This window comes from Schistocerca serialis, chromosome 1 (assembly GCF_023864345.2).
Source record: "Schistocerca serialis cubense isolate TAMUIC-IGC-003099 chromosome 1, iqSchSeri2.2, whole genome shotgun sequence".
Lineage (NCBI taxonomy): Eukaryota > Metazoa > Arthropoda > Insecta > Orthoptera > Acrididae > Schistocerca > Schistocerca serialis.
In genome coordinates this window covers 202,394,246-202,420,495 of record NC_064638.1, presented here as the reverse complement: position 1 = coordinate 202,420,495, position 26,250 = coordinate 202,394,246, and the positions used below count along the sequence as shown (strand labels likewise).

The 26,250-nt window shown below is 42.0% G+C and overlaps 1 protein-coding gene across 3 annotated transcripts in view; it reads left to right on the top strand.

Annotated features, from left to right (window-relative positions):
- Positions 1 to 26,250, top strand: part of LOC126465494 (meiotic recombination protein REC8 homolog) — a 412,324-nt gene that overhangs the window by 40,865 nt on the left and 345,209 nt on the right. For all 3 annotated transcript variants that reach the window (XR_007585976.1, XR_007585977.1, XM_050096310.1), the window contains 3 exons: positions 24,473 to 24,615; positions 24,711 to 24,780; positions 24,932 to 24,969. Coding sequence is in view for 1 of the 3 variants with exons in the window: in XM_050096310.1 (XP_049952267.1) it covers positions 24,473 to 24,615; positions 24,711 to 24,780; positions 24,932 to 24,969 (251 nt within the window). In the remaining 2 variants the exon portion in view is untranslated. The remainder of the gene's footprint in view (positions 1 to 24,472; positions 24,616 to 24,710; positions 24,781 to 24,931; positions 24,970 to 26,250) is intronic.

Sequence of the window (26,250 nt, the reverse complement as noted above, 5' to 3'; positions counted from 1 at the left end):
TCAAGTCTGGAACAGGATAACTATTGAATGGTAGCAAGAAAAGTACGTAGCTGCTTTATACTTTTATTCTTTGATGAATACAGCGTTCTTCTTGAGACATTTATACTATAACTCTCAAAGTAGGTAAGGCTAATGGCGCCTTGCTAGGTCGTAGCCATGGACTTAGCAGAAGGCTATTCTAACTGTCTCTCGGCAAATGAGAGGAAGGCTTCGTCCGTATTGTCGCTAGCAATGTCGTCCGTACAACTGGGGCGAGTGCTCTATCGTATATCGAGACCTGCCTTGTGGTGGCGCTAGGTCTGCGATCACACAGTGGCGACACGCGGGTCCGACATGTACTAAATGGACCGCGGCCGATTTAAGCTACCACCTAGCAAGTGTGGTGTCTGGCGGTGACACCACATTCCTCCCCCACAAATCGGCGAACGGTCGTGTGATAAGGCTTCCGACCACCGTGGGGAGGACCCCATGTTGATGTATGCGATGAGGTGGGGAGCCTAACAACAGGCGAGGCTGTGCCACCCACACCCGGCCATTCGGTCCGAGGGAATCTAGGAAACGCCTGAAAACCTAGTCCAGGGTGCACGTCAACATGCGGTGTATGCGCCCGTAATGAGACAGGAGGGGCCGAAGGGTCGACCTCCATTGCGTCGGGGTACCCGACGCGCGATGACGTCATGTGGTCCGGAGCGGGCAAGAGGTCCATGGCGGAGGACGGCTGGTCACGGGAAGCGATCGGCGGCGCGTGACCCAGGGAGGCGCTTGGCGGGTGCAGCGAAGCGTCGAATGCGGACGGCGCCGGCGGGAGAACAGGCGGCAGCGGCGGCAGCGGCGGCGGCGGCTGCTGCTGCTGCTGCGGTGCGTCGCCATGGGGCAAAATGGAAGGCATCATCGGTAACACCTGGGGATGAGGCGAGCCAGTAGATGGGTCCCCAGGGCGCTGACCGGACGGCACCGTCGCTGAAAGCAGATGGGGAGCGGCAGAACCCGTGCGACGACAGAGGCGCAGCTGATTGAGATGCCGACGCACCTCACCAGAGGCCCCCAAAACCAAATACATCGCGCGGCCGAGGCAGCGAAGAATGCGCCCTGCGAGCCAACTTCGTGAACCTCGACAGTTGCGATAAAATACAACGTCGCCTGGAGCAAAAGCAGGAGTCTGCCGCTGCACAGGAACCTGATGCGGATGCAGCAAAGACATCAAGGTGCGATGAGGACGACCGTGGAGCAACTCAGCCGGTGAGCGACCATCTCGGGGCTGAGAGCGATACGAAGACAAAAAGAGCAACAATGCGTCCTCCCGAGAATGCGACTCTTTCAATTTCAACATCTGTGACTTGAAAGTCCGGACCAATCGTTCAGCGGCACCGTTGGACTGAGGCGAAAACGGTGCGGATGTCAGATGTTGAATACCATTGGCCTGGCAGAATGACTGAAATTCTGCGGACATGAATTGTGGGCCATTGTCGGAAACAATAGTCTGCGGAAGACCTTCAATGCAAAAGATAGCAGACAACGCTTGGATGGTGGCAGAGGACGTCGTGGAAGACATCCGGACAACAAAAGGAAAATTACTGAAGGCATCTACCAGAACCAACCATCGAGCATTCCAGAATGGACCAGCAAAATCAATGTGCAAGCGTTGCCAAGGGGAAGTGGCTTTTGGCCATGCAAAGACTTTCCGCGGCGGTGCGGATTGTTGTTCGGCACACGCCATGCAAGAAGAACACATATTCGTAATCGCAGCATCGATTCTGAACCAAGTACAGTGCTGACGAGCAAGTTGTTTCGTTCGCACTATACCCCAATGTCCTTGGTGAAGAAGCCGTAAAACAGAGGACTGTAACGAACGTGGGACCACGACTCGGGACTGATCATTATCAGAACGCAACAACAAAACACCACGTCGAACAAAAAGTCTCTCCTTGTATGTGGCAAGAAGGCTGCACTGTCCTAACACAGGTATATTCTGTCCTGAATAACTATGTAACTTAACATTTGCGGCACGCAACGGAGGTGCGCCCAGTTGTTTGTACGTGTTGTGATTGAGCAATGAAACTGCAGCTCCGGTATCGAGCTGGAATGGTATGACCTCGCCATTAAAGTCCAAATCTACATAAAGTTTATTGTCCTGCTGACGACAAGAGCGACTGTCCCGTGCAATTTGAACTGATACGTGTACAGAATCACTTGCTAATTGACGTGATTTCCGGCGACGTCGACGCACAGTTTTTGTGGGACGAACACAGTCACTGTTAGAGAAAGTGGCACTGGACGAAGCGGAATTAACTACATGAATGTCCATGGGCGAAAGTCCACGATCCTGAGTGTCCTTGGTTCGATTCCGGCGGGAAGCAAAGGGCCTGGAATGGTTGTGATTGTCTGATCTGAGCTTTTTCTGGCAAACACTTTGAACATGTCCTTTCTTATTACAGAAAAAGCAAATAGCTTGGCGTGACGGGCAATGTTCACGCGAATTTCGAGTAGCACACCGCGGGCATGATTTCACTGCATTTGTGTGCTGGCGCGGCACACGTGGCTTAGAGCGCGGCGGCAGCTGCTTCGACATGCGCGAGGGCAATTTACCGGGCCGCGCAGCTCGCCCGGCGAGCCGCTTAATGTTACACACGGCTGGCGAAGTTTCAAAAGATTCCTGAGCACAGTCAAGTGTGTCTTGTCTATCCAATATGTCTATCACTTGTTGAGGGGAGGGATTAACTAGTTTCAAAATTTGCTCCCGTATGCGAACATCAGAAACGTTCTGTGCAATCGCATCACGTACCATTGTATCTGAATAAGAAAGGCCACAGTCACATTCAAAGGCACAGTCCCTAGTAAGTCCTTGCAATGTTGCTACCCACTCCCTATTAGTTTGACCGGCCGTACGTTTCGTACGAAAAAACGTATACCGTTTTGCAACCACATTAACTGTTTCTTTGAAATAGGCATCTAAAGCAGACAAAATTTCTTCGTAGGACAGAGTTGCTACGTCGCGTCGGGGAAACAATTTCACTATCACACGGTAGGTGGACACACCGACACAAGAAAGCAAAAACGGCTGCCGCTCATTACCTTGAATTCTGTAAGCGGCTAGGTGAAAAACAAACTGGTGGGACCATTCCGTCCAAGTCTCGTGGGTTTGGTCAAACTGGCGAAACTGCGGTGCAACTGCGAGTTGTGGCTGCGGTAGCGGTGAAGCGGCGGCTGCCGCATCGGTTTGAATGGCACGTTGACCCTGGACGAGCTGTCCAAGGGCATCCAATAACGCCTGCGTCTGCTGATTCTGCAAGCGATAAAATTCGGACAGTACATCTGGAGATTGTGGCGAAGCCATGACACAAATAAATGTAAGCAATCAGAAAGAACAAGTCTCTTTCCGTTGCCTCGTCGCCAATCTGTTGTGGCGTAACAAGCTTGCTACGCCACACTGGGAAGGGAGCCGAAAGAAAGGCACGCGTACACACACGCCGACTGGCGTCAAGTCTGGAACAGGATAACTATTGAATGGTAGCAAGAAAAGTACGTAGCTGCTTTATACTTAACTTTTATTCTTTGATGAATACAGCGTTCTTCTTGAGACATTTATACTATAACTCTCAAAGTAGGTAAGGCTAATGGCGCCTTGCTAGGTCGTAGCCATGGACTTAGCAGAAGGCTATTCTAACTGTCTCTCGGCAAATGAGAGGAAGGCTTCGTCTGTATTGTTGCTAGCAATGTCGTCCGTACAACTGGGGCGAGTGCTCTATCGTATATCGAGACCTGCCTTGTGGTGGCGCTAGGTCTGCGATCACACAGTGGCGACACGCGGGTCCGACATGTACTAAATGGACCGCGGCCGATTTAAGCTACCACCTAGCAAGTGTGGTGTCTGGCGGTGACACCACACTTCCCACACTCCATACATGAATGGAACAAGAAGAAACCCTAATAATGTATAGTGGTATGTACCCTCTGCCATGCACCTCATGGTGGTTTGCATAGTATAGATGTAGATGGCTGGAACTTCTGTTCTAATAAAGATAGAACACTGAACCAGGTAATTTTGGAAAGGTCTTGAAACAAGCTTTTCAGTGATATGCAACTTTGTCATATTTGAAGAATATAAACATTTAAGGTCGGTGACTCTGACCTTTGACTGTGAATATCTCAAAATATGACACCTTCAAAATTGACGAAAAAAAATACATTTCTTCTTCAAGTTACACTGTACAACATAGTAAAAAACCAAGTTGGAATGACAATGAGATTAGGAGATATGAATTGATATGTGCAACAATGTGTTGTGTTAAAGCAAAATAAATTGCATTCAGACTCAAACAGTATGACACAAAGCACTGAAAAACATCTTTATCATTAAAAAAGGTGGAGTTATAACAGTGCAAAGTAATGTAACAATGTAGGCAGACCAATAGCAAGCATTTATAATATGCAAGGTCACACACTATGACATCTGACCTTCAGTGATACAAAACATGATAACAGCCATCATCCCAAGCTTGGATGGCAAACAGGTTCAGATTTACAGAAACAAATATGACTAAAGTATCATCTACACTGATTATGTCTCGATACTGTTAAGCAACGTAGAACACTCTGCATATTTTAGTGAAAGGAAATATGTTCACCCTGTTGCTGCTCTCATACCATCCTTTGTAAGAATGTCCAGGTAAGATGTCAGCTTTATCAGGCTACACATATTGTAATAGGATGACTGGAGCAGGTGATGTGGTCGGGGTTGTAGGGTGTGACTGGGTAGAAGAAAGTGGCTGTTTTAAGCAATCTTCCTCTTTATTGTTGGTTCTTCCATTCCATTTTTCGGTAGCCCAGTCCCACTACTCATGTCGTGGTGGAGACGTGCTGATGCACGCAGCCCGGGGAACGCGAAGACGTGCTCGGTCAGTGATTGCGCAGGTGGTAGGAGGTTAGCAGCACAAGGCCCAGCCTAGTGCGCCTCCTGCAGATGCGGCGGCTCGTGACGACGCCAGGAGTTGCCGATACAGCAGCGGGCAACGCCCTCTACCTGCCGGTCCTTGAGGACAGCGGCATTGATGATGACGACGTAGCAGTGACCGAACACCCAGTCGGTCGAACGCCCACATCTGATGCCCTTAAGTAGTGCAGACTGCTGCTGAATCCGCTGGTTACGCGGCGCCGTGTTTATTAGTACGTTCTCGATGAGTTGGCTAACGCAACCGCGCCACTCGACCCGCACCTGCATAATTCTGTTAATGCTGCGTTCTGGCTGTTGATGGCTGCCGCCCATGTACACACATACTGACGCTCGTTGCAAAACTGTGTCACCTGCATAATGCACTGGCCAGCCTTCATCTGCTGTCTACTGTGAGGCTGGCGCATCGCGCACTGAAACACACTAAATCACAATTTCGCACCATATTTCCTAAAAATAACCCCTTCTACTCTACAATTCCTCCCTCGTACGAAAAGAATTTGTCCCCGAATTCAACCAAAAAGTCAAAACAACTACAGTTCACTTCGCAAACACCACGAAATGCGATTGATTCACTATTTACACTGTGTTCATTCACTTCTATCCTCAGTCTAATCTTTGTTCATAAACATTACTCAGTGTTCTGCTGCAGTGCCTCACAACTGTTCAGTGATTTTGTCTGGACCCTTAGGTTAAAGGTTGGAAGGGGCGGGATTTGGGCTACCTTCCTCTTGAGCCGATAGTACACTAATCCTACGACAAAGATAAAAATACAGTTGGCTGTGGTTGATGATCCAATAACTAGTAAGTGTTGTTTATGCTCATTATGGTACTCATGCACTCGTTGAAAAAGAAGTTCCATAGTTATACTTTCCATAGTTATATGTCCATCCAAAGAGGCAAGCAAAGTCGGGTCTAATGTGCTATTCAAAAGAGTGAGATTTTCTTTCGTGACGAATTGCACTGGTTGGTCGGGTACATAGATCAATGTGCGTGTTATGTTCATGATTGTAGCTCCAGTAATCACAGCTGGTAAACGGAAAGTTGGCCCTGAAATGTCACACTGTGTGCCGTTAATTAACAGTCCATGCCCCTGCAATTCCATTCTTTGCGTACTCCCTTGCTTACCCTGCTTGTAACAAACACAAATAACGACTGTGTTTTCCATTACTGAAAATACCCAATGTGGACACACTTGCTGAAAGAACTGCACTGTGTCTGCTGTAATTTCCTTAGAGCACTCCGCGACTGGTTCTTGAGAGTGGAATAGAGAATACTCACACGATTTGGGAACAGTGTGTAACAATTTCGCGGGGCAGATGGTAACTGGACCTGTTTGACAACGCAGCAAGTATTTGTATTTGTATTTGTGCAGTGAGGAACACATGAGCTTGTCTGTTACGTGCCACTAACAGTATTTCCTGTACGGTTAATTGTACGAATTTCTGCAAAATTTCCCACTTCACTGGATACGTATGCAAGGTGTAACATTCAAATTTACAATCCTTACATGTTAATGGTATTATGGTATTAATTCTCAGCAGGGTACTCGTCCGTGTACTGGTAACAGTGGCCACTTTGTAGTACAGAGATAAGTGTTCATCTGTTAATGTCGTCAGTAGCTCCAGGGATGCGGGCAATTCCGATTGAACTTTCTGTAATCCTTCCCGAAGTTGTTCCGAAGGTAACAGTACCGGGCTTAGGTGCCTGCGAATTGCGTGCAACAAAGCCTCCTGTAGTTCCGTGGCTTCTATGCGTGCTTCTGTAATACTATCAGCTAGAAAATGGAGCAGCTTAGTGATTATTAGCTGTGAATTGATGTTATCCAACTGGTACTTGATTATACCCAAGTTGTGATTGGTTGTGTCGGCTGTGGCCTTAATGTGGGACATCAAGGTCGCGGCCAAAGCTCGCAATTGGCATGTATTATTAACTACATCTTTCTCCAAACTCTCTAATTTGGTTGTATGAAGATCTAGCATTCCCTGGTTGCTATTCACATTATCCTGCATCTGCCATAGCGTTTCATTAATACTTCTAATATCTTCTGCGTCAGCGGTCCCGAAAACAGTTATTAGGATATGGCCATGTGCGTCTAACCATCCTCTTTTCCTACGGACGTGCGGGATTAACCCTGCAGTTTGCACAACTGAGCTTGTAAGTGTGCAAAAGCTGATTGTAGTAGCTGATATTCCCCCTATGTGTCATTAAACCTTGACTGATTAACCACCATCGAATGAAGTTCATTAAATGTATCCTGCACAATATTACAGCCCACCCTTAAGGACCATTGATGTCCGGACATAATTACGTTCGCTTGTCGCGAGAACAACACACCACTTGATATAGGACATACCTTCACGGCTTCAGCTAAGTTGCAAAAGAAAAACAGAATAACTATGCTGAGAGATAGTGCACACCTTCCCTCTTCCCTCTTCAGCGCAACCCATGACGCTGGAACTACTGGTCTTACCAGAATGTCACGCCTCCTGAGAAACAAAAGAAAAACAACTCACATTAGCTCTTCCTTTTTGTGCGTGGCCTAAGAGCATAATAGCATGTCTGATCGCTTCCACAACTGACTTGGTTCTCTTGTTTAACTACTCCTTTCTTATTCTTTTTCTTAGATTCATCTTTCTCTCCACTAGAAGTTACTGCAGACAATGAAGGAAGTTCCTCAAAATTCCCCTTGAAAGGCCTAATTCGGCTCACATGTACAATAGTAGGCTGAGTTGGAAGCTGTAATTTTACATTCACCAGCGATGCCATCTTGATCACCTGGAAAGGACCTTGATAACGGGATACAGATTTTTTTGTTTTGCCTTCTGGCACATACGGATTAGTCATCATCACCCATTGTCCTACATGATATTTGGGTAAAGCTGCCTTTCTATTGTGAACTTTGTCCTGTCTCTCTAATGCTTTAGTGTTCATTTTTTTCACCTGCCACCAGATTGTTTTCAACTTTGTGGATAAATCCTTAACAGCCGAAATATCGGTTCCTGGTGATGTCTTGAGCAATTCAAACGGAGATGGTATCTTCCGACCGAACAGTACTTCATATGGAGACAATCCTGTACTTTCATGCAATTTTGAGTTATACGGTGCAGTTACAAACGCCAGTAGGGTACCCCAATTGTTGTGTTGCGAATTTACATAATAACTTAACATCTTAACTATTGTATGATCAACTCTTTCGGTCCGACCGTTAGCCTGCGGGTGTAACGCGCTCATTCTCAATTTCTTTACCTGCAACAACTTGCATAACTGTTTCATCAAATCCGACATAAAGTTTGTCCCTTGATCTGTAATTATAGTTTCAGGTGTTCCGAATATCAATATCCATTTATGTACCATGGTGTGAGCCACTGTTTCGTCTCACTGGTCTGGAATAGCTGTCCTAGGCACATAGCGCGAAAAATGATCTATTATTGTTAAAACATAGCGATTACTCACTGGTGTTTGCACAAACGGTCCCAAGACTTCTAAGCCAAGTAATTGGAGAGGTCTATCTGCTTCCGGTAGTCATTGCAACACAATTTTCTGATGACTCAATTCCTCCTGTTGAGCACACGGAATGCAATTCTTTACGTACTGATTGACGTCTTGCCTACGTGTTGACCACCAATAACTCTGTTTTACCCTCCTTTCCGTTGCTCTTCGACCCGAATGACCAGAAAACATTACATCATGTGCTTGCCTTAAAATTTCGCTCCGCAATTCTTCTGGTATGAATATGCGTGGACCATTTCTAGTTTTACGGTACAATATCCCGTCTTCCACGATGAACTGTCGCTGCGAGGTAAATCGTTGACAATTTGTGTCAGCGGCTGTGCCTCCTTCCATTCGTTCTCATTTATTCCTGTGCATTCCATGGTGCATACTTTATGACTCAGACCATCCGCGTTTCTGTGCGATTTACCCGGACGATGAATCACTTCAAAATCGTACTCACTAAGACGCAAAGCCCACTTAGTTAATCTACTCGTTGGGTCTTTAAGCCCCAACAACCACTTACGTGCTGCATGGTCAGTAATCACCTTGAAACGTCGTCCATACAAATAACACCGGAAATAGGTTATTCTGAAAATTAATGCCAATAACTCCTTCTCGGTTGCTGAGTAATTTTTTTCTGCATTGTTTAGCTGTCTGGAAGCATATGCTGCCGGGTGTTCCTACCCATCTATTTCCTGAGATAATACAATACCCAAAGCAAAATTGCTAGAGTCACAAGAGAATATAAACTGTTTTCTAAAATCTGGAAAAACCAAAACTGGACTAGATGTTAACAAATATTTTAACTTTTGAAAAGCCTCTTCGCATTCTGCTAACCAGTGAAATTTTGCTCCCTTCTTCAACAACAGCATTAGGGGCCTTGCAATTTCCGCAAATTTTGGTATATACCTCCTGTAAAAATTGGCGAGACTTAAATAAGACTGCAACTCTTTTACCTTTGTAGGTATCGGAAAATTCATTACCACCTCTACAAGTTTTGGATCCGTGCGGACACCCTCCTGTCGTATAGTATGACCTAAATAACGAACTTCTTGCAAGAAAAAATGACATTTTTCCATATGAAGAGTTAACCGCGCTGCTTTCAGACGATCGAAAACTTCGCGCAAATGGCGCACATGTTCTTGCACGTCCTTTGAGAAAACAATTATGTCGTCCAAATATACCATACACTGATTAGGTTTCAGCTCTCATAACACGTTATCTAGTAACCGTTGGAAGATTGCCGGAGCATTTTTGAGTCCAAAAGGCATTCGCACGATACTGAAAATGACCTGTAGGTGAAAAAGCTGTCTTCGGTTGGTCTTACGGGGCGACCTCTAACTGTTGGTACCCGCTTCGAAGATCCAAGGTCGTGAACTACTGACACTGACCCAAATTATCCAGAGTTTCAGTGATATTAGGCATTGGGTATGCAACCGATACAGTTTTTTGATTCAGGAAACGATAATCGCAACAAAAACAATATGCCTTGCCCCCATCAGGTGATTTTTTACCCACTATTACGACAGGAGTGGGCCAGGGACTACCACTGGTTTCTTTTATCCCATCCCTAAGCTGTTGATTAATAAATTCTTCCATAATAGGCTGTAAACTTTTTGGAACACGATATGGACGTTTATACACCGGTGCTTCATTCCCAGTGGGGATGTAATGCTGAACTATCGGTGTGGCGGGCAGTGGACTGTGAGAATTAAATAACTTTTTATATTCCGTCAAAAGATTCTCCATGACTTCTCTGTCTTGCCGTTCTAAATGTGCTACTTTACCCCTCAGTGCGGACCAGCTGACAGACTCTCCCGGCATTGTGTAATCTGCTGTGAAATCCTTATCCAGTTCATCTTCCCCTATTATCTCCAGATTCGCTATTACAGTACCCCGTGCTAACTGCACCTCTTCAAGGCCAAAATTATCAATACTGACATTCACAACCTTTTTTCCTTCTATCTCCCGCACGTAGGACACACTACGGCATGTAAAACACTTCATTTTATCCAGCGGCCCATTCTCAGACAAAGGTTCAATGACACACAATGAATTTAACGGCACGTTAGCTCCAACATCTGCCCAGATTATTTTCCCTGTAACCTTCAGTATAGTATCCCGCGAGTTAACCCTAAGGGACCTTGTACGCAGTTTAGGTGGCCCACCTGATGTCTGGGCGATTCCTTGTGACAGTAATGGTTTTTCTGCCGCAGAACCTAGGTGAAATTGTATCCCGTCCAGTTCTACTGTATACCATTCCAGGTTAACTTTTGTGTGATGTGCAACCAGGAAATCCAATCCGAGTATGTCATCATAGCTGCTGCCAACAACTGGGAGAACTTCTACCGTCACCTGGAAGTTCCTCATTTCCACTCGGAAGTTTAACACCACTGATCCGAGTGACTTCACCTGTCCCCCACCCACGTCACTTAACGCCCAGCATGGTGGTTTTAATTCTACTTTACAGAGTACTTTTCTACTCGCGACGGATACCTGAGACCCAGTATCCAAAAAAAATTTGCACTATCTGCCCCTCACCAAGCCGGTCAGAAAAAAGTCTGCCACTGATTCTGCACTAGCATTAATCCTTACCGGGGTTGTTGCACAGTGGACACACCCCACCCTGCCCCATTTAACTGAGGGGGGGTGAGGCCCACCTTGCAGTTTCCTATCATGTTTCTGCCAGGACCCATTGCAACTACGCTCCCGATGAACCCAACATCTGCATTTCCTGCACTGCACTTCCTTGCAATCGCGTCTAATGTGTCCCATCCGACCACACCTGAAACATTTTATTTCTGCATTAAACACTGCTTTCCTGTCCCACGTCTTTGTTACTGCTTCAACTTCCTCCAACGCCAACAGCGATTCCGACTGCCTCATTGAGAGTCTTAGGGAATTCCATTCTAATCTTGAGGGAGGTTTTGGGTTGTATTCCCTGCAAAAATGCATCTAGTGCCCTCTGCTCAGCATCCTGCAGAATGGCTTCATTAACCCTATCGGAATCCATTAGCTCATAGGTGTTAACATTAATTTTTCGAATTCGATCTACAAAAGCTTCTATTGATTCCCCATTCCTTTGATACATTCTATTCAATTGTTCCCGATAATATCTAGACATATTTTTCCTCCGATACCTTGCCAGCAACCCTTTTTTGAATACTTCAAATGTCCAAGCATCCCTTAATTCTTCATGGCGTGTAACATACGCTCTGGCATCCCCAGTTACTTTCAACTTAGCCACATGGAAAAGTGTTTCTGCACCCCAATTTCCCAATTCAGCAGCTGCGTTAAGGTTCTCAAAAAAGAAATCATAACATCCTCCCCAGCTTTTCCCAAGAAAGGGGTGACCAAAGATGTGGCGTTAGTGTCAAGAATTACTACATTAACAAGAAACTGTTCTTTGCTCGATTCTTTAGACCGAGCAAGCTATATCTTTAATTCCAACACTCACTCAAGTAGCTGCTGAATAGCCACCTCGGCTGACACAGACTGCCCCATCACTACCAGCTATTGAATCAAGACTACAGTAAGCCCAGAAAGAAGAACAGGAAGGGAAGACGGACTATGCTACAGATTCAGACAAACCACCAAACGAGAAATTGGCACTTACTTGTCATGTTGCAGGAGTTGCTGATCCATTGTTGCCCTTCTCAGGTGCCACATATCCTCATTGATTACCAGCCACAATTTCCTCCAAATCCAGGGAGAAGGCCACTACTGTCGCAAATTGTAACAGGAGTGTGTGATGCGCAGGTTGCCCGACTGACACCACTTGTAATAGGATGACCGGAGCGGGTGACGTGGTCCAGGTTGTAGGGCATGGCTGGGTAGAAGAAGGTGGCTGTTTTTAGCAATCTTCCTCTTTATTGTTGGTTCTTCCAATACATTTTCCTGTAGCTCAGCCCCACCGCTCATGTCGTGGTGTAGACGTGCCGATGCTTGCAGCCCGGGGAACGCGATGCCTTGCTTGGTCAGCGGCTGCACAGGCGGTAGGAGGTTAGCAGCACGAGGCCCGGCCTAGTGTGCCTCCTGCAGACGCGGTGGCTCGTGATGACGCCGGGAGTCGCTGGTGCAGCAGCAGGCAACGCCCTCCACCGGCTGGTCCTCGGGGACAGCGTCACTGATGACGACGACGTAACAGTGACCGAACGCCCAATCGGTCGAACAGATGCCGACGCCCACCTTGATGCACTTAAATAGTGCAGACTGCCGGTTAAGAGGCGCCATGTTTATTAGAACATTCTTGATGAGTTGGCTAACGTAACCACACCATACACGGCCCGCGCCTGCGTAATTCTGCTAATGCTGCATTCTGGCTGTTGATGGCTGCCGTGCTCGTACACACATACCAACGCTTGTTGCAAAACTGTGTCACCCGCATAACACGCTGGCCAGCCTTCATCCGCCGTCTGCCGTGAGGCTGGCGCATCACGCACTGAAACACACTAAATCACAATTTCGCACCATATTTCCTAAAAATAACCCCTTGTTCTCTACAATATGAAGGTGAAGGGACATCAGCATGAAGGAAGCTAATTGAAGCCTCATTGGTATCTTCATTAACATTCAAAGCACATCCAAGCCAACAGTGGCCTTCATACATGCGTGCAACAAACCCTGTGATATCAATGAGGTATGAGTCTCATTGGGTCCTAGTTAGAGATTCATTTCTGATATCTGATGAATTGGAGAAAACTTTAGTTTGGATATTGGAATGCCCAGTGGGAATCACACAATGTAACTTGTGAATTGCATGAATTTGTGTAAACTGCTCTTGAAGGAGTGATTCCTCTTCATCATACTCACTGTTAGTTGTATAATGAAAGTGACACACTGCAATGTTTTTGGAGCACCATTCAAACGACTGTCTGGCTGTCATGTAGATGCAATGCAGAGCGACACAGGCAGCAAGTCTCTTGATGATGCCAGATATACCATCACATGGTCCATAGCCATGTGATGTGGCAAAGAAATGCCACTCTGCAGAGACACTGAAATCAGCCTGATGAAAAGTTATGTTGGCAAAATTCTTGCAATTCTTTTATTGGGCTGTAGCATCAACTGAGAAGTAGTACACATACTTGAGTGTTCTGTGGAAATGGGATCTCATGAAGCTAACCAAGTGACACTGAACAAGATTAGTACTCACTGTGTCATATTTAAGGCACTTTGATATTACAACAAAGGAAATGTGATCAATAGCACAGTTTTCTGGATATCTATAATGAACAACAAGTGGATGAGTGCTGGCCTGTGGATTGTTTAAATGAAACCCCTGCACCTCATCCTGCAGGACAAATGCACTATTTTCTGCAAAATCACATATTACAATGTTTCATTGTCACCAAGTGTCTCTTTCAGATGTTGTAGAAATTCAGACTGTTGTATGACTATGAAGGAATGCAACAGGAGCTTTTGTAATTTATCTTCAAGGCTATCCAAGAAGTCTTTCACAGATAATAGACATGTCTGGAGAGTTGTTCTATATTTACATGTCCATTGTTTATTTGTTATTTCATCAGTTTCATTTTCATCAAACAACTCTTGCGAGTTTGTCATACTATAATGTGTACCTGCGTGGTTTTCACATGTGGACATATAGCATTTTGGCTGTGCAGGATTACAAATTATCTGAGCAAGACCATGTTTGTAGGTGCTAAGTTGACAGTTTGAATCACGCATCAACTCTCTTAATCTGGAACCTTCCAACATGAGCTTCACATTTTGGTGAATATTGCAAACACACACACTTTGGGTATCAGTCGAACCAGCCAAAACACAATTCTTGGATTGCAGCAGGCAGAATTTCGATAATCCTATTTTTAGCCCTCATCTTTGAGTGCCTGATACAGTTCATGCTGGTTTCCCAACACTAGTCATTTTTGTGTACGAATCCTGGAACCATTTTCTTTGACAGAAACAAAATCGTCCCAGGAATACAGTGACTTACATCATCTCTGTTGTAGAATTCTATGAGACCATTCACAATTTGTTGACTTAAGATATGTTTAGGTCTTGGATTGGGAGTTGTTAAGATACCACATTTTTTGAATAATTGTTCTGCTTTTATCACCAGATAGAGCCTTCTAATTCATTTTCTGTCCTTCAAATGCTTTAACTTTCCAGAAGAAGTGTCAGAATTTGGATCTTCTCACTGCTTGTGCTGCTGGTACTGAATTTGTCTTTCAATTGCTTTATCATCTCAGATTCAACATTTGTTTCATAATCGGCATTTTCTTCCACACTAGGTATACCTCAGACACTTGCTCAAACTTTCTTGTGCGTATGTTTTCTCTCCTGGTCTCTTCTTTTTCACTGGGGCTCACCAAGATATACCAAACTATCATTTAATGCATTTAATTCAAAATGTGGAGCTACGTGGATGACTTGTCTGAGGAGCTATGCAGGTTTGTAGTTTCCACTTGTTTCAAAGTAGTTAGGTGAGCCATGACCGTTGCCCCTGAGTTAATTTTTTTCTGCATCTATAACATATTTTGTTATGCCACAAATCATATTAACCATCCACCTTTGCACTTTATGTAGATTTTCTTTGTATCTGTTGTGTCCACCATCCCTGAATAGATTACAGCAATACATGATCTTCTCAAACTCCATCTTCAAGGTAAATTTGTATAATTTCAACACCCAACACATTCTGCAGCAACTATCTGTGTACATGTAGCAGGCACACTGTCATCCAGCATTTCATAGCTTGATGTTTATCTGCCTACATTGTTACCTTACTGCATTGTTATAAAACCACCTTTTTCACAATTAACTTGTTTTCCAGTGCTTTGTGTCATATTGTTTGAGTCTGAATAAAATCTTGCATTAGTGTACATGTTAATTTATATCTTCTAATCATATTGTTAATTTATATCTTCTAATCATATTGACATCCCAACTTGATTGTTTACTGTGTTGCACAGTGTAACTTGAAGAAGCAAACTTTTTTTTTTTTTTGTTAATTTCGAAGGTGACATGTTTTGAGATATTCAAGGCCAAAGGTTGTCACTGACCTTAATTGTTTCCATTCTTCGAATATGAAAAAACTGGATATAATTGAAAAGCTTGTTTCAAGACCTTTACAAAATTACCTGGTCCACTGTCTATCTGTACTGGAACAGAGGTTACAACCTTTTTTGTCAGTAGTATTTGTCACATTAGCCACACATTGTTAGACCTTTGAGTAGCCATTCCTCTTGTCTTACTTGATCTTATATTCTGTAATTTTATATTTTTGATTCTCTTGTCATGTGCAATGAGCACACCGAATTTTATGAAAATTGAATAGGGTCAGGTTGAAAACTGCACTTTTTTGTGTTGATTTGACATGGAATGATTCGCCTTGCATATTAAGACATGCATAGTGTGTTTTGATACAAAGTATCCATATTACCATAACTGGATCCGTATAACTATATGATTGATAGGTCAGTGTCGAAGGAGACGAAGTTGTCAGTTCACCCTTAGCTGTGCATCGGCAATGGATGTGGTAGCTGCAACTGCGAGGTCTATACCATATAAATTAACAAGCTTCTCCAAGAAGTTCAGTACTGAGTTCATTAATGGATTGAAACTATTGATATTGGATATCACTTTGGCAAATAACATGTGATGTGGTTTGTGACTTCCTATGCGTGCAAGGCAGAGTTAGAACAGAACACAGACTTATTTACTTTGGTTCTTTGTCTTTCTTTTTTGATGGTTGTGGCGACAGGTTGATTGGTAGCATAGCCCAAGGTCGAGGTTACATTGGAAGCTAGTTTGGTTATAGGCTGCAGTGACATGTGAATCTGTAGTGTAGCCTGAGGTTTGGATTTTGTTGAAAGATGATAGTTTGGTTGCAATTGGTTAGACCAATGATTGAGAATAACTAATTTTTGTGATCCCACATATTTTACATAAATTAGATAGATTAAGATAAGTGATTTATGTTTGCCATTTTGATGACATCATGTGCTAAAGCAGATTGATAGTACCAGTAGGTTCAGTATATCTCAGTTTGCTTTGCAGCATCATAATTTTCTTGTTTACTTTCACTTGCACTGCAAGCTTTAGACAACCTGTCGTTTAAGTTAAACATGCTACACGGAAAAGAACAAAAGAAAATCATAATCATTAGCTTGTCAGCCCCAAGTATTAACTTCAAAAGACTGTGATAACTAGCACCTAAAGAGGCAGAGCAATATTGTGAACAGAACGCTGTACAAACAAACTCACTGTATGATTGGTTGTTAATGTGGTGATTTTCACATAGACTGCTATCTGCCATTCATGTTCTTCTGATTCATGCGTAGTATTGATCAGACATGTTATAGTTGCTGCAACTCTCCATGTTTGTGTATTAAAGGTTGGTTTATTCATGAAGTGAGATAAGTATTCGTATTACAGGGTTGAGTTGCAGGTTCTCGAGCAGAATTTCAGTTTTAATATTGATATAACTTTGCTTGACTTTTATGGTGACTTTCTTTTTAGTGATTTTTGCAAAGCCTCAAAGGGATAATGGCTCTCATAATTAAAACAATTAAAATATCATTTTGTAACTTACGGCCGCCAGACAAGGAAACGTCAGACTTCGATATTTGAAAGATGCGGTTGCTGATCTGAAAGGACACATATTATAATATGGAATGGCTAGTAAAATGTTAGTTAACGGCCATTATCCTTTGTCAGTTATCTTCATGCCAATTGCTGTGAAATATTACCCATAAATATGAATTGTTTTTGGCAAAAGCAATTAGGTTTGGTTTACTGTCATTTTAAATAAACCACTGATACTTTTGATCACTTACTTTATCAACTAAATAACTGTGCAGTGTCTGCTAGATTATGCTAAGGTGTTCCTCTCAAAACTGTAACAGACACACCATCAGGTGGCTTGCGGAGTATGGATGTAGATGTAGATGTAGAAGAATAATAATTGGAAGCTTTTGTCTTTTTTCTCCAAGAGGTAAAACTTATCTGAGATATTATCTCTTACACCTTTCACATGTACGAGGGTAATCCCAAAAGTAAAGTCTCCTGTTTTTTATTAGTACCTAGTCCTGTTTATTTCTACAGTTGTGTACATCAGTTTACAGCTTGAACATTTAGCTGTTTTTCGACGTAATCACCATTTCTGTTAATGAATTTTTGTAGATGCTGTGGCAGTTTTTGCATGCTGATGTCATACCAGCTCACCGCCATGGTGTTCAGAAAGTTATGAACCTCTTCTTTCACCTCATCGATGGAGCTGTATCGCTTTCTGGCCAAATGTTCTTTTAACCTAGGGAATAGAACAGGTGATAGTCACTGGGTGCCAAGTCAGGACTATAGGGTGAGTGGGTGATTATGTTCCATTGAAACTGTTGCAGGAGCGCAATGGTTAGCTGAGCAATGTATGGGCCAGCATTGTCATGGAGAACGTGTATGCCCTTGCTCAACATTCCTCTTCTCCGGTTCTGAATTGCCCGTTTGAGTTTTTTCAGAGACTCACAGTACTACCTGTCAGCATTAATTGCAGTCCCAGTGGGCATAAAGTCGACCAACAATAACCATTTCCGATCCCAAAAAATGGTTGTCATGACTTTACTGGCAGACTGTGTTTGTTTGAATTACCTTGGCTTTGGATGCTGCCACCAGCGTGATTGTTGCTTGGTCTCAGGTGTAAAGTGGTATGCCTACGTTTCATCACCTGTGGCAACTGAGTCCAGAAGGTTGTCCTGTTCGGCTGCAAGGCGGTGAAGAAATGCGCAGGAAGCATCAACTCGTTGCCGCATGTGGTCCTCTGTCAGCATCCGTGGCACCCATCTGGCACACACCTTCCGGTAGTTCAATGTTTCCATTAAAATTCTGTGAGCTGTGCTTCAGGAAACTACAGGAACCAACGTGCAGAGATCATCCACGGTGATCTGTTGATCTTCATGCATGCTTTGCTCAAGTTTCAACAATGTCTCCTTAGAAATTGATGGTCTCCCGCTCCTTCGTTCATCGTGAATTTCGGTCCAACCAGCTGCAAACTCTCTACACCACTTACACTTCCGTCAGTTGGCGATGGATTTCAATTGGTGCAGTGCCCTTTGCGTTCAAAAACTGAATAACAGCACGCAGTTTGCACTTGGCAGTAATGTCCAACGGGAGCTCCATTGTCAACGGCTGCCAAACCAAGACTGAGCACCTCAGCGCGGCATTTGCATGTTTACACATAGCCCGTGAAGCACTCTTCATAACAATGTGACCAACTGCCACACAGAGTTCTGTACTTCAAACCTGATCTCCTTCTACAATTTTTACCCCTTACACTTCCTTCCTTTACCAAATAATTTCTTGGTGCCTCAGGATGTGTTGTAACAGCCAACCCCTTCTTTCAGTTAAGCTGTGCCATAAATTTCTTTTTTCCCCACTTAGATTCAGTACTTCATTTGTTATACAATGTATCCATCTAATCTTAAGCATTCTTATATAACATCACATTCGAAAGCTTCTATTCTCTTCATATTTGAATTGCTTCACTTCCATACGAGGCTGCACCCCATACAAATACCTTCACTGAAAACTTCCTAACATTGAAATTGACATTAGACATTAAGTGATTCCTCTTTTTCTGAAACACTTTTCTTGCTATTGCCAGTTTGCATTTTATATCTTCCCCACTTCAGACATCATCAAATGTTTTGCTGCCCAAGTAGCCGACATTCAATATATTACTTTTAATGTTTTACAGTAACAAAGAAATATTTGTCCCACCAGGAATACCTTAGTTCTTATGGTGTGTTTTATCGGTTAACACGAATTTCGGTTAAGGTGAATTACAAACTCTGTTTCAGTTCCTAGCATAATTAAATTTCACTGTAACACAAACTTCTGACCTTAGAGTATTCTTAAGCATAATTTTTTTCCGAAATGAATGTAGGAAATTTAGCTACAGAGCTAATTATACTTACTGTTGACTCGGTTTTCAACATATTGTAGGTCAGTAGCCGCGATTATCGCCTCAACAATCAGCGTATGTTGTACATTGTAAGGCATTCAATAATGTGTGCAGCAGCATTTAGGAACATACTCAGTGCCAGATTTGACAGGTGTTGTGTTAGTCGTAGCTGTATCGAGTTGGAATACTGAATAAAAACTACAGCTACAACCGGTACCGTAGCATGCGAAAATGGCAAAGAGGAAACAGACAGTTCTAAATGTACAGTTAAAGCTTAAGTTTCTAGATGAAGAGGACCGTGGTACCAAGAAAACAGTAATTGCAGAACAGTTTGGAATACCTAAATCCACTTTATCTACGATTATTAAGAACCGAGAAAAAATTATTAATGCTGCGGCATCAGATTCTGGAAACAAATCTAAATGACTTTGTACCGCCAAGTATGAAGACATCGAGATGTTACTGCTAGAATTGTTCAATCATATGCGTGCATCTAACATACCTTTAACTGGCCCTGTGATTCAGTCAAAAGCAAATGATACTGCTAAAGATGTGGGCATCAAAGACTTCTATTGTTCTGCTGGTTGGCTGTATCGGTTCCAAAAGAGTGATTCAATTTCATCTGTACAAATTTGTGGTGAAGCAAATAAAGTTGATGAAGAAAGTGCGAACAGCTGATTGCATGAATTCAACTGAGTGAGGGAAAAGTATGCCTCGTGTGATGTGTTTAACATCCACACCCTGGGGATAAAAGGTGATAAGTGTCACGGTGGAGCACGAAGCAAACAACTTGTGACTGTTGCACTGTGCTGTAATTCTGATGTCAGTAAGAAGTTTTGTCCCTGGGTTATCGGTAAATCTGAGGAACCACGTTGTTTTAAAAACATAAATATGGACACTTTACCTTGCATCTACTCTCACCACAAGAAAGCTTGGATCAATGGCACATCATTTCGCAAGTGGCTTCTTCGTATCAACAGTTAAATGGTTGCTCAAAATAGGCATGTTCTTCTTACATTGGACAGATGTACTGCCCACAATGTTCATGATCTGAACCTTTCCAACATAAAGTTTCAGTTTTTTCCATCCAACACCACAAGCCGCCTTCAGCATTTGGACCAAGGCATAATCTCTCTCATAAAGAGAGCTTATTGTAAGCGACTTGTAAGAGCTGCAATTTATGCTGCTGAAAACAATAATGCAACCCCAAATTGAAATCTGCTTGATGCAATAAAAGCCATCGCAGCTGCCTTGAACTCAGTATCGCCACATCATATAGAGAAGTGCTTTAACAGAGCTTGGAGACATAGCAACACTAAAGATGTCCACGAGTTAGAAGATGCCACTTCACTTGATGACTGGACAGTTCTGCATGACATTGCGAACCCTGGGATTAGTTTCGAAGAATTCATTATTGTAGACGACGTATGTGCTTCTGTGGAATTGGATGTGCCAAAAGCTGTGAACGAGGTGCAAAAAGGGCCATCAGAAGAAAGTGAAGAGGAAGAGAATACAGAGTCGATTCCACCTACCTGTCAGGAGCTGTCTACAGCCTTTGACTGTTTAGAACGGTTTGCTTCAACATCCAACATCACTGCTGGGTTTACAGATGCTATCATTACAATTGGTTGTGAAATTACACAAAATATTATCATTCACATGAATGTCAGTGAACCATGACTGAATTTTTCCAAGAAAGTAATGTACATAATTTGTGAGTGCTCATAATTTTACAATCACTTTATAGTGTTATAAATCTACAATAACATGATTGAACGTGTAGTGTATTACACATTAGTGTACTGCTGTACATGTGTATTTATTAAAATCTGTGTTTTTCACTTAATACGAATTTTTTTAACACGAACTCTTGATTTTTCGGTCCCTTCGGATTCATGTTAACGAAGTTTTACTGTATTTCCCAATCACTTTTGGTATTTTATTTCTAAATCTAATTCCCTTCCTGATTTAATTCAACTACATACTGTTGCCATTGTTTTACTTTTATCAATGTTCATCGTGCAATCTCTTTTCAAAACACTGTCCATACTGTTGAGCTGCTCTCCCAAGTACTTAGACATCTCTGACAGAATTACAATATCATCTGCAAACCAAATAAAAGTGTTTCCTTCTTCTCCCTGAACTTTAATTCCCTTTCCAAATTTCTCCTTATTTCCCTTTACAGGTTGCTCGCTGTATAGATTGAATAAGTTTGGGGTTACAAGTTGTAAATAAGTGTTTGCCCCCTGTCTTTTATCCCTGCTTTCATTAAAATTTCCATCTATCTGCATTGTCAAGAGCTTTCTCTAAATCTGCAAATACTACATATGTGGGTTTATCCTTATTCAGCCTATCTTCTAGGATATGTCATAGGATCGGTATTGCTTTGTGTGTTCCTACATTTCTCCAGAACACAAACTGATCCCCTAGTCTGTATGTCCATCTTTTCAGTGATGGTTGCGGGACTTGGCTGTTTGATAGAGGATGTCAAATGCCTTCTTTCAGCTGTTAGTTTTCAATCTTATTTTATTGGACAACCAGATTTAGCATTTTACTATGCCATCTGGTTGCCCAATAAAATAAGGTTGAAAATTGATGGCTGAAAGGCATTTAATTTGACATCCATGATCTTCCCCTAAGTCAACTTGTACCAGTTTTTCCACTCTTCTGTAAGTAATTTTTGTCTGTATTTTGCAACCATGATTTATTAAACCTATGATTTGTTCCACATCTGAGCACTTGCCTTCGTTTGGAATTGGAATTATTACATTCTTCCTGAAGTCTGGGTATTTTGCTTGCCTCATATATCTTGCACACCAGGTGGAATGATGTTGTCGTGGCCGATCTTTATTTCCTCATACATTCTTTGAATCTCTTCATCGCAGTGCAGAACTAGTTGGCATATAAACTTATAGTATTATGGTTGTGTTTATCTTGGCTACAATAACGCTTTCACTATGTTGTTCTTAGTAGCTTAACTGCATTCCTGTTTTCTTATTCTTATTAGGCTTACTCTACAATACTCCTAATTGGTTTTGTGTTGTTAACCTTCTACTCACCTTATCGGAAGTCCTGTTCTTCCTGCCATTGCAATTCCCTAATACCCATCACATTTAATTTCAACCTACGCATTTCCATTTTTAAATTTTCTAACCTACCTACCCAATTAAGGCATCTAACATTCCACACTCTGATCTGTAGAACGCCATTCTTATTTTTTCTAATGATGGCATTCTTCTGAGTAGCCCTCACCCAGTTCTGTGGATTGTGGAGTGTTTTACATCTGGAATATTTTACGCAGTGGGATGCCATCATCATTAAGCCATGCAGTAGAGTGGCAAGCTCACATGAAAAAGTAAAAGCAGTAGTTTTTCCTTGCTTTCAGCCATACGTGATACCAACGCTGCTAGGCCATGTTATCTAATGTTATAAGGGCAGTAGTCAGTCATCCAGACAGTTGCCTCTGCAACTACTGAAAAGGCTGCTGCCTCTCTTCAGGAACCACGAGTTACTCTGGCCACACCACAACCCCTTTGTGGTTGCACCTTTGTTAAGGCATGCAAGCCAACTTGCCTCAGCAAGATCCTTGGTTCAAACATATTATGCAATAGCATATTTCTTTTAAAAACTGTAATTTTTTAGAAATAATTTCTAGTCATATCACACAAGTAAGTGCATTGACAGTAGCAGTGTTTTCTGAAGTTTTTAACACACAGTGTTTTGTAACTATATGAGTTGGTCTGTTGCTAACAGCGTACAGTATGTTGTAGTATTTTTGGTTTTTAATTAACTATGTCTTCAATAGCTTTTTGATGATATTCTTATTATTAAGAGTTACTGTCATTTAGCATAGTCTTAATGACAATTCTTTTTGCCATTTGATTGTTATTTCTGTAGTAACAAGGTTCACGTTTTCCATCGCACTTTACATAGCGTAGACCAGGAAATGTCTCCTAGGCATGCCCGATGTGAACTGACTGGGCACGGCCCGTGCTGCCTGAGTTGTTGTTGTTGTTCCACCAGCAGAGGTCACGGCCGAATTCTCGCTTGCCCTCTGGTGGACGGGACTCTACTTGCGGCAACTACCATCCGTGATGTGCTGTGCCAATGTGCGCCTCCCGCGATCTTTCTGGTGGCTACTGCAGTTTCATTTTCTTCTGGATACACTATTGTTATTTCAGCTTTGTACCCATTTTCAAGTGATTCTGAAATTAACACATACATTCAAACTTTGCTACATTATTATATTACAATTTACAGCATGATACACAATCATAATGCATTCCATATTTGGCCATACAGGGCTTGTTATGTTATTGCAGCTTGTATTGTATGCCACAATACTAAGTGAAAGTATCACATGGGTCATCAATAATTTTACACAAGGACCAAAGGTAATTTCATGATGACACCATAAATAAAGTACACGTTTAGCATTTAGGTCTGCAATAGCACTATAGGTAACAGCTTATGTAGTCCACAAACCTTACTAATCATCACAGATTTATGAATAGGAAACTGGGTCTTTATTCTTTAATTCAGTGGTGGAAGTAGCAATTGTAATCCATATGAATAAAGCATTAAGCCATAAATCACAAACTAATAACTTGGAACTCTGTGCAGCTATAGTTTGTCTGTGACCAACATACTTGTATTGTCATTTGGTACTGATGGGCATGCCATGTCCTGTGGATGGAGTGTACATTTTTTAACATACGCCTATTACATGACAATCCCTGTATGGTCGAATAATGAATATGGTGTTCTTGACATGTACCACAACTTGCAATGTAGCCAATTTCAAAATGCAATAAGGTTATGTTACTAATTAACAGCAGAGTTGTATGACTTTTCATGGTGTAATTTGTAATGTCATAATATTGCATTCATGCTGAAATGCGTATGATGATTGTAGACTCACTTGAAAATGGCTACAGAGCTGAAATTGCACTAATGTGTCAAGAAAGAAATGAAATAATAAGCAAATGGCAGAAGTGTTATATCACAATCAGTTGCTTTTGTCCTTACTTAGAACTATTTGATTAATATTATTCGTCTTGCAAGTATCACTGAAATTACACGTGTGCTAATGGTATTTTTATGTATTTCAGCCTAGACATTATGGAAACCGTAAAAAATCAAGAGCCAAGAATGTCTTCAAAAAATGCTCGATCAAGGTTTTCTTTGTACCTGTCATCAATGCTGTTGTATGGGGTGTGCATTGTTTACAGGCAGCAAGTCATCATTACAATTGGTTTGTTTATTCACTCTATTTAGCATTGAATATTTTCTATTTCTGTTTTATTTTTTATATTTAATGTTATTCTCATATTTTTATGTCACCTACAGATAACATGATGAATTTGTTTCATTTGACTATAACATGCAATGGGACACACAGACATCTGGAAGTTTCGGGGTAAGGATTTTTATGGCTGCTTCATTTAATTCTGTTCTTTTTCTCTGTTCAGTACAACTATTATATATAAGAAGTGATGCAAAATTGAGTACTACACAGTTAGCTGTTAGCCTCTGATGTGTTATTGAAATGTTATGTGGTGTATTTTCAGTGATGGTGAAGAAAATGGTGCTGATGGTGCAAAAAGAGGTGAGTAAGAAATTTTTGGTCAGTGTTGAAGTTGTTAAGAATTCCTCATTTCCTTCTCTCCTGTCTTAATTGCACTTTCATTTCTCTTCCCATTAATCTCTCTTTACTTCTCACACTTTCTTTACCATCTCTGGAGCTGGCACAATGCCATCTCACTGATGCTTCCCATTCATCTCATAATGTTCTTGTTGGTTATTCTCAAAGTTTAGATTTATTGCTAGCAGTGAATATTGAACATTATTGTGCTTGCCTTTGGTTGACTGTAGATATATCAGTTGTGGAATTCTTCACGGAATTGTGCCGTATTTGCTGGAATTTAAGGATTGAGCCCAATATTTATTTTCTTGAAATAAACATTATGACATTTCTCAGATATATGTGCCATATGATGCAATAACCTTCTTACAACAAATATTTGATTCTTCAAAAATGTTACAAATAACATTGTAATTCAGAATGTGAATCTCAACTAGACAGCTCTGACTACTCCAAATAATAATTACAATACAATCTTCATTTGTCTTCAAATGTCTATACAGTCATTGTTTTAGCATGCCATTTCCTCTTGGGATGATACGCTTCTCCATTATGGGTGGCAATACATGGAACATCAATATCACGCAGATGAAGTTACTGCGATCACTGTCACACCTTGAAGATATCCATTGTCTCTTGCATTGGCTCTCCACATGAAAATAAGTAATAAATTTGCACGGTAGTCTTGCTCTCTTATACAGTAATTCATTATACCATTTGATCATTTATGAGTATCATTCATTGGAAAGGCAAACATAGGTTACACATCAGAGTTACAGTTAACAACTTAGTCTTAGTCTACCCTTGTCCTCATTACATGTGGGTCCTCTCATCCTGGGGTCTGAGTGACCTGCCCTTCCTCTTTAATCTTTCCCAGCCTCCCTTTGAAACTCTGAACAATATCTGTTTGAACTGATTCAGGTTCTATCTCCTTATTTTTATGCTTTTTTGTAAATTATTCAGCTTTGGTGTACATTTCATAATCAGTTAACTACATTCAGATTAGATTAGATTAGATTAGTACTTGTTCCATAGATCATGAATATGACACTTCGTAATGATGTGGAACTTGTCAGGTTAATAAAAGGTGTCTATACAAGATATTACATCACACAAAATATTAAATGACAATATTTTTTATTTATTTATTTATTTTTTTTTTTTGTGGCGGCTGGGGAAATTACCCACTTACTATATCCAAAAATTCATCTAATGAGTAGAAGGAGTTGCCATTAAGAAAATCTT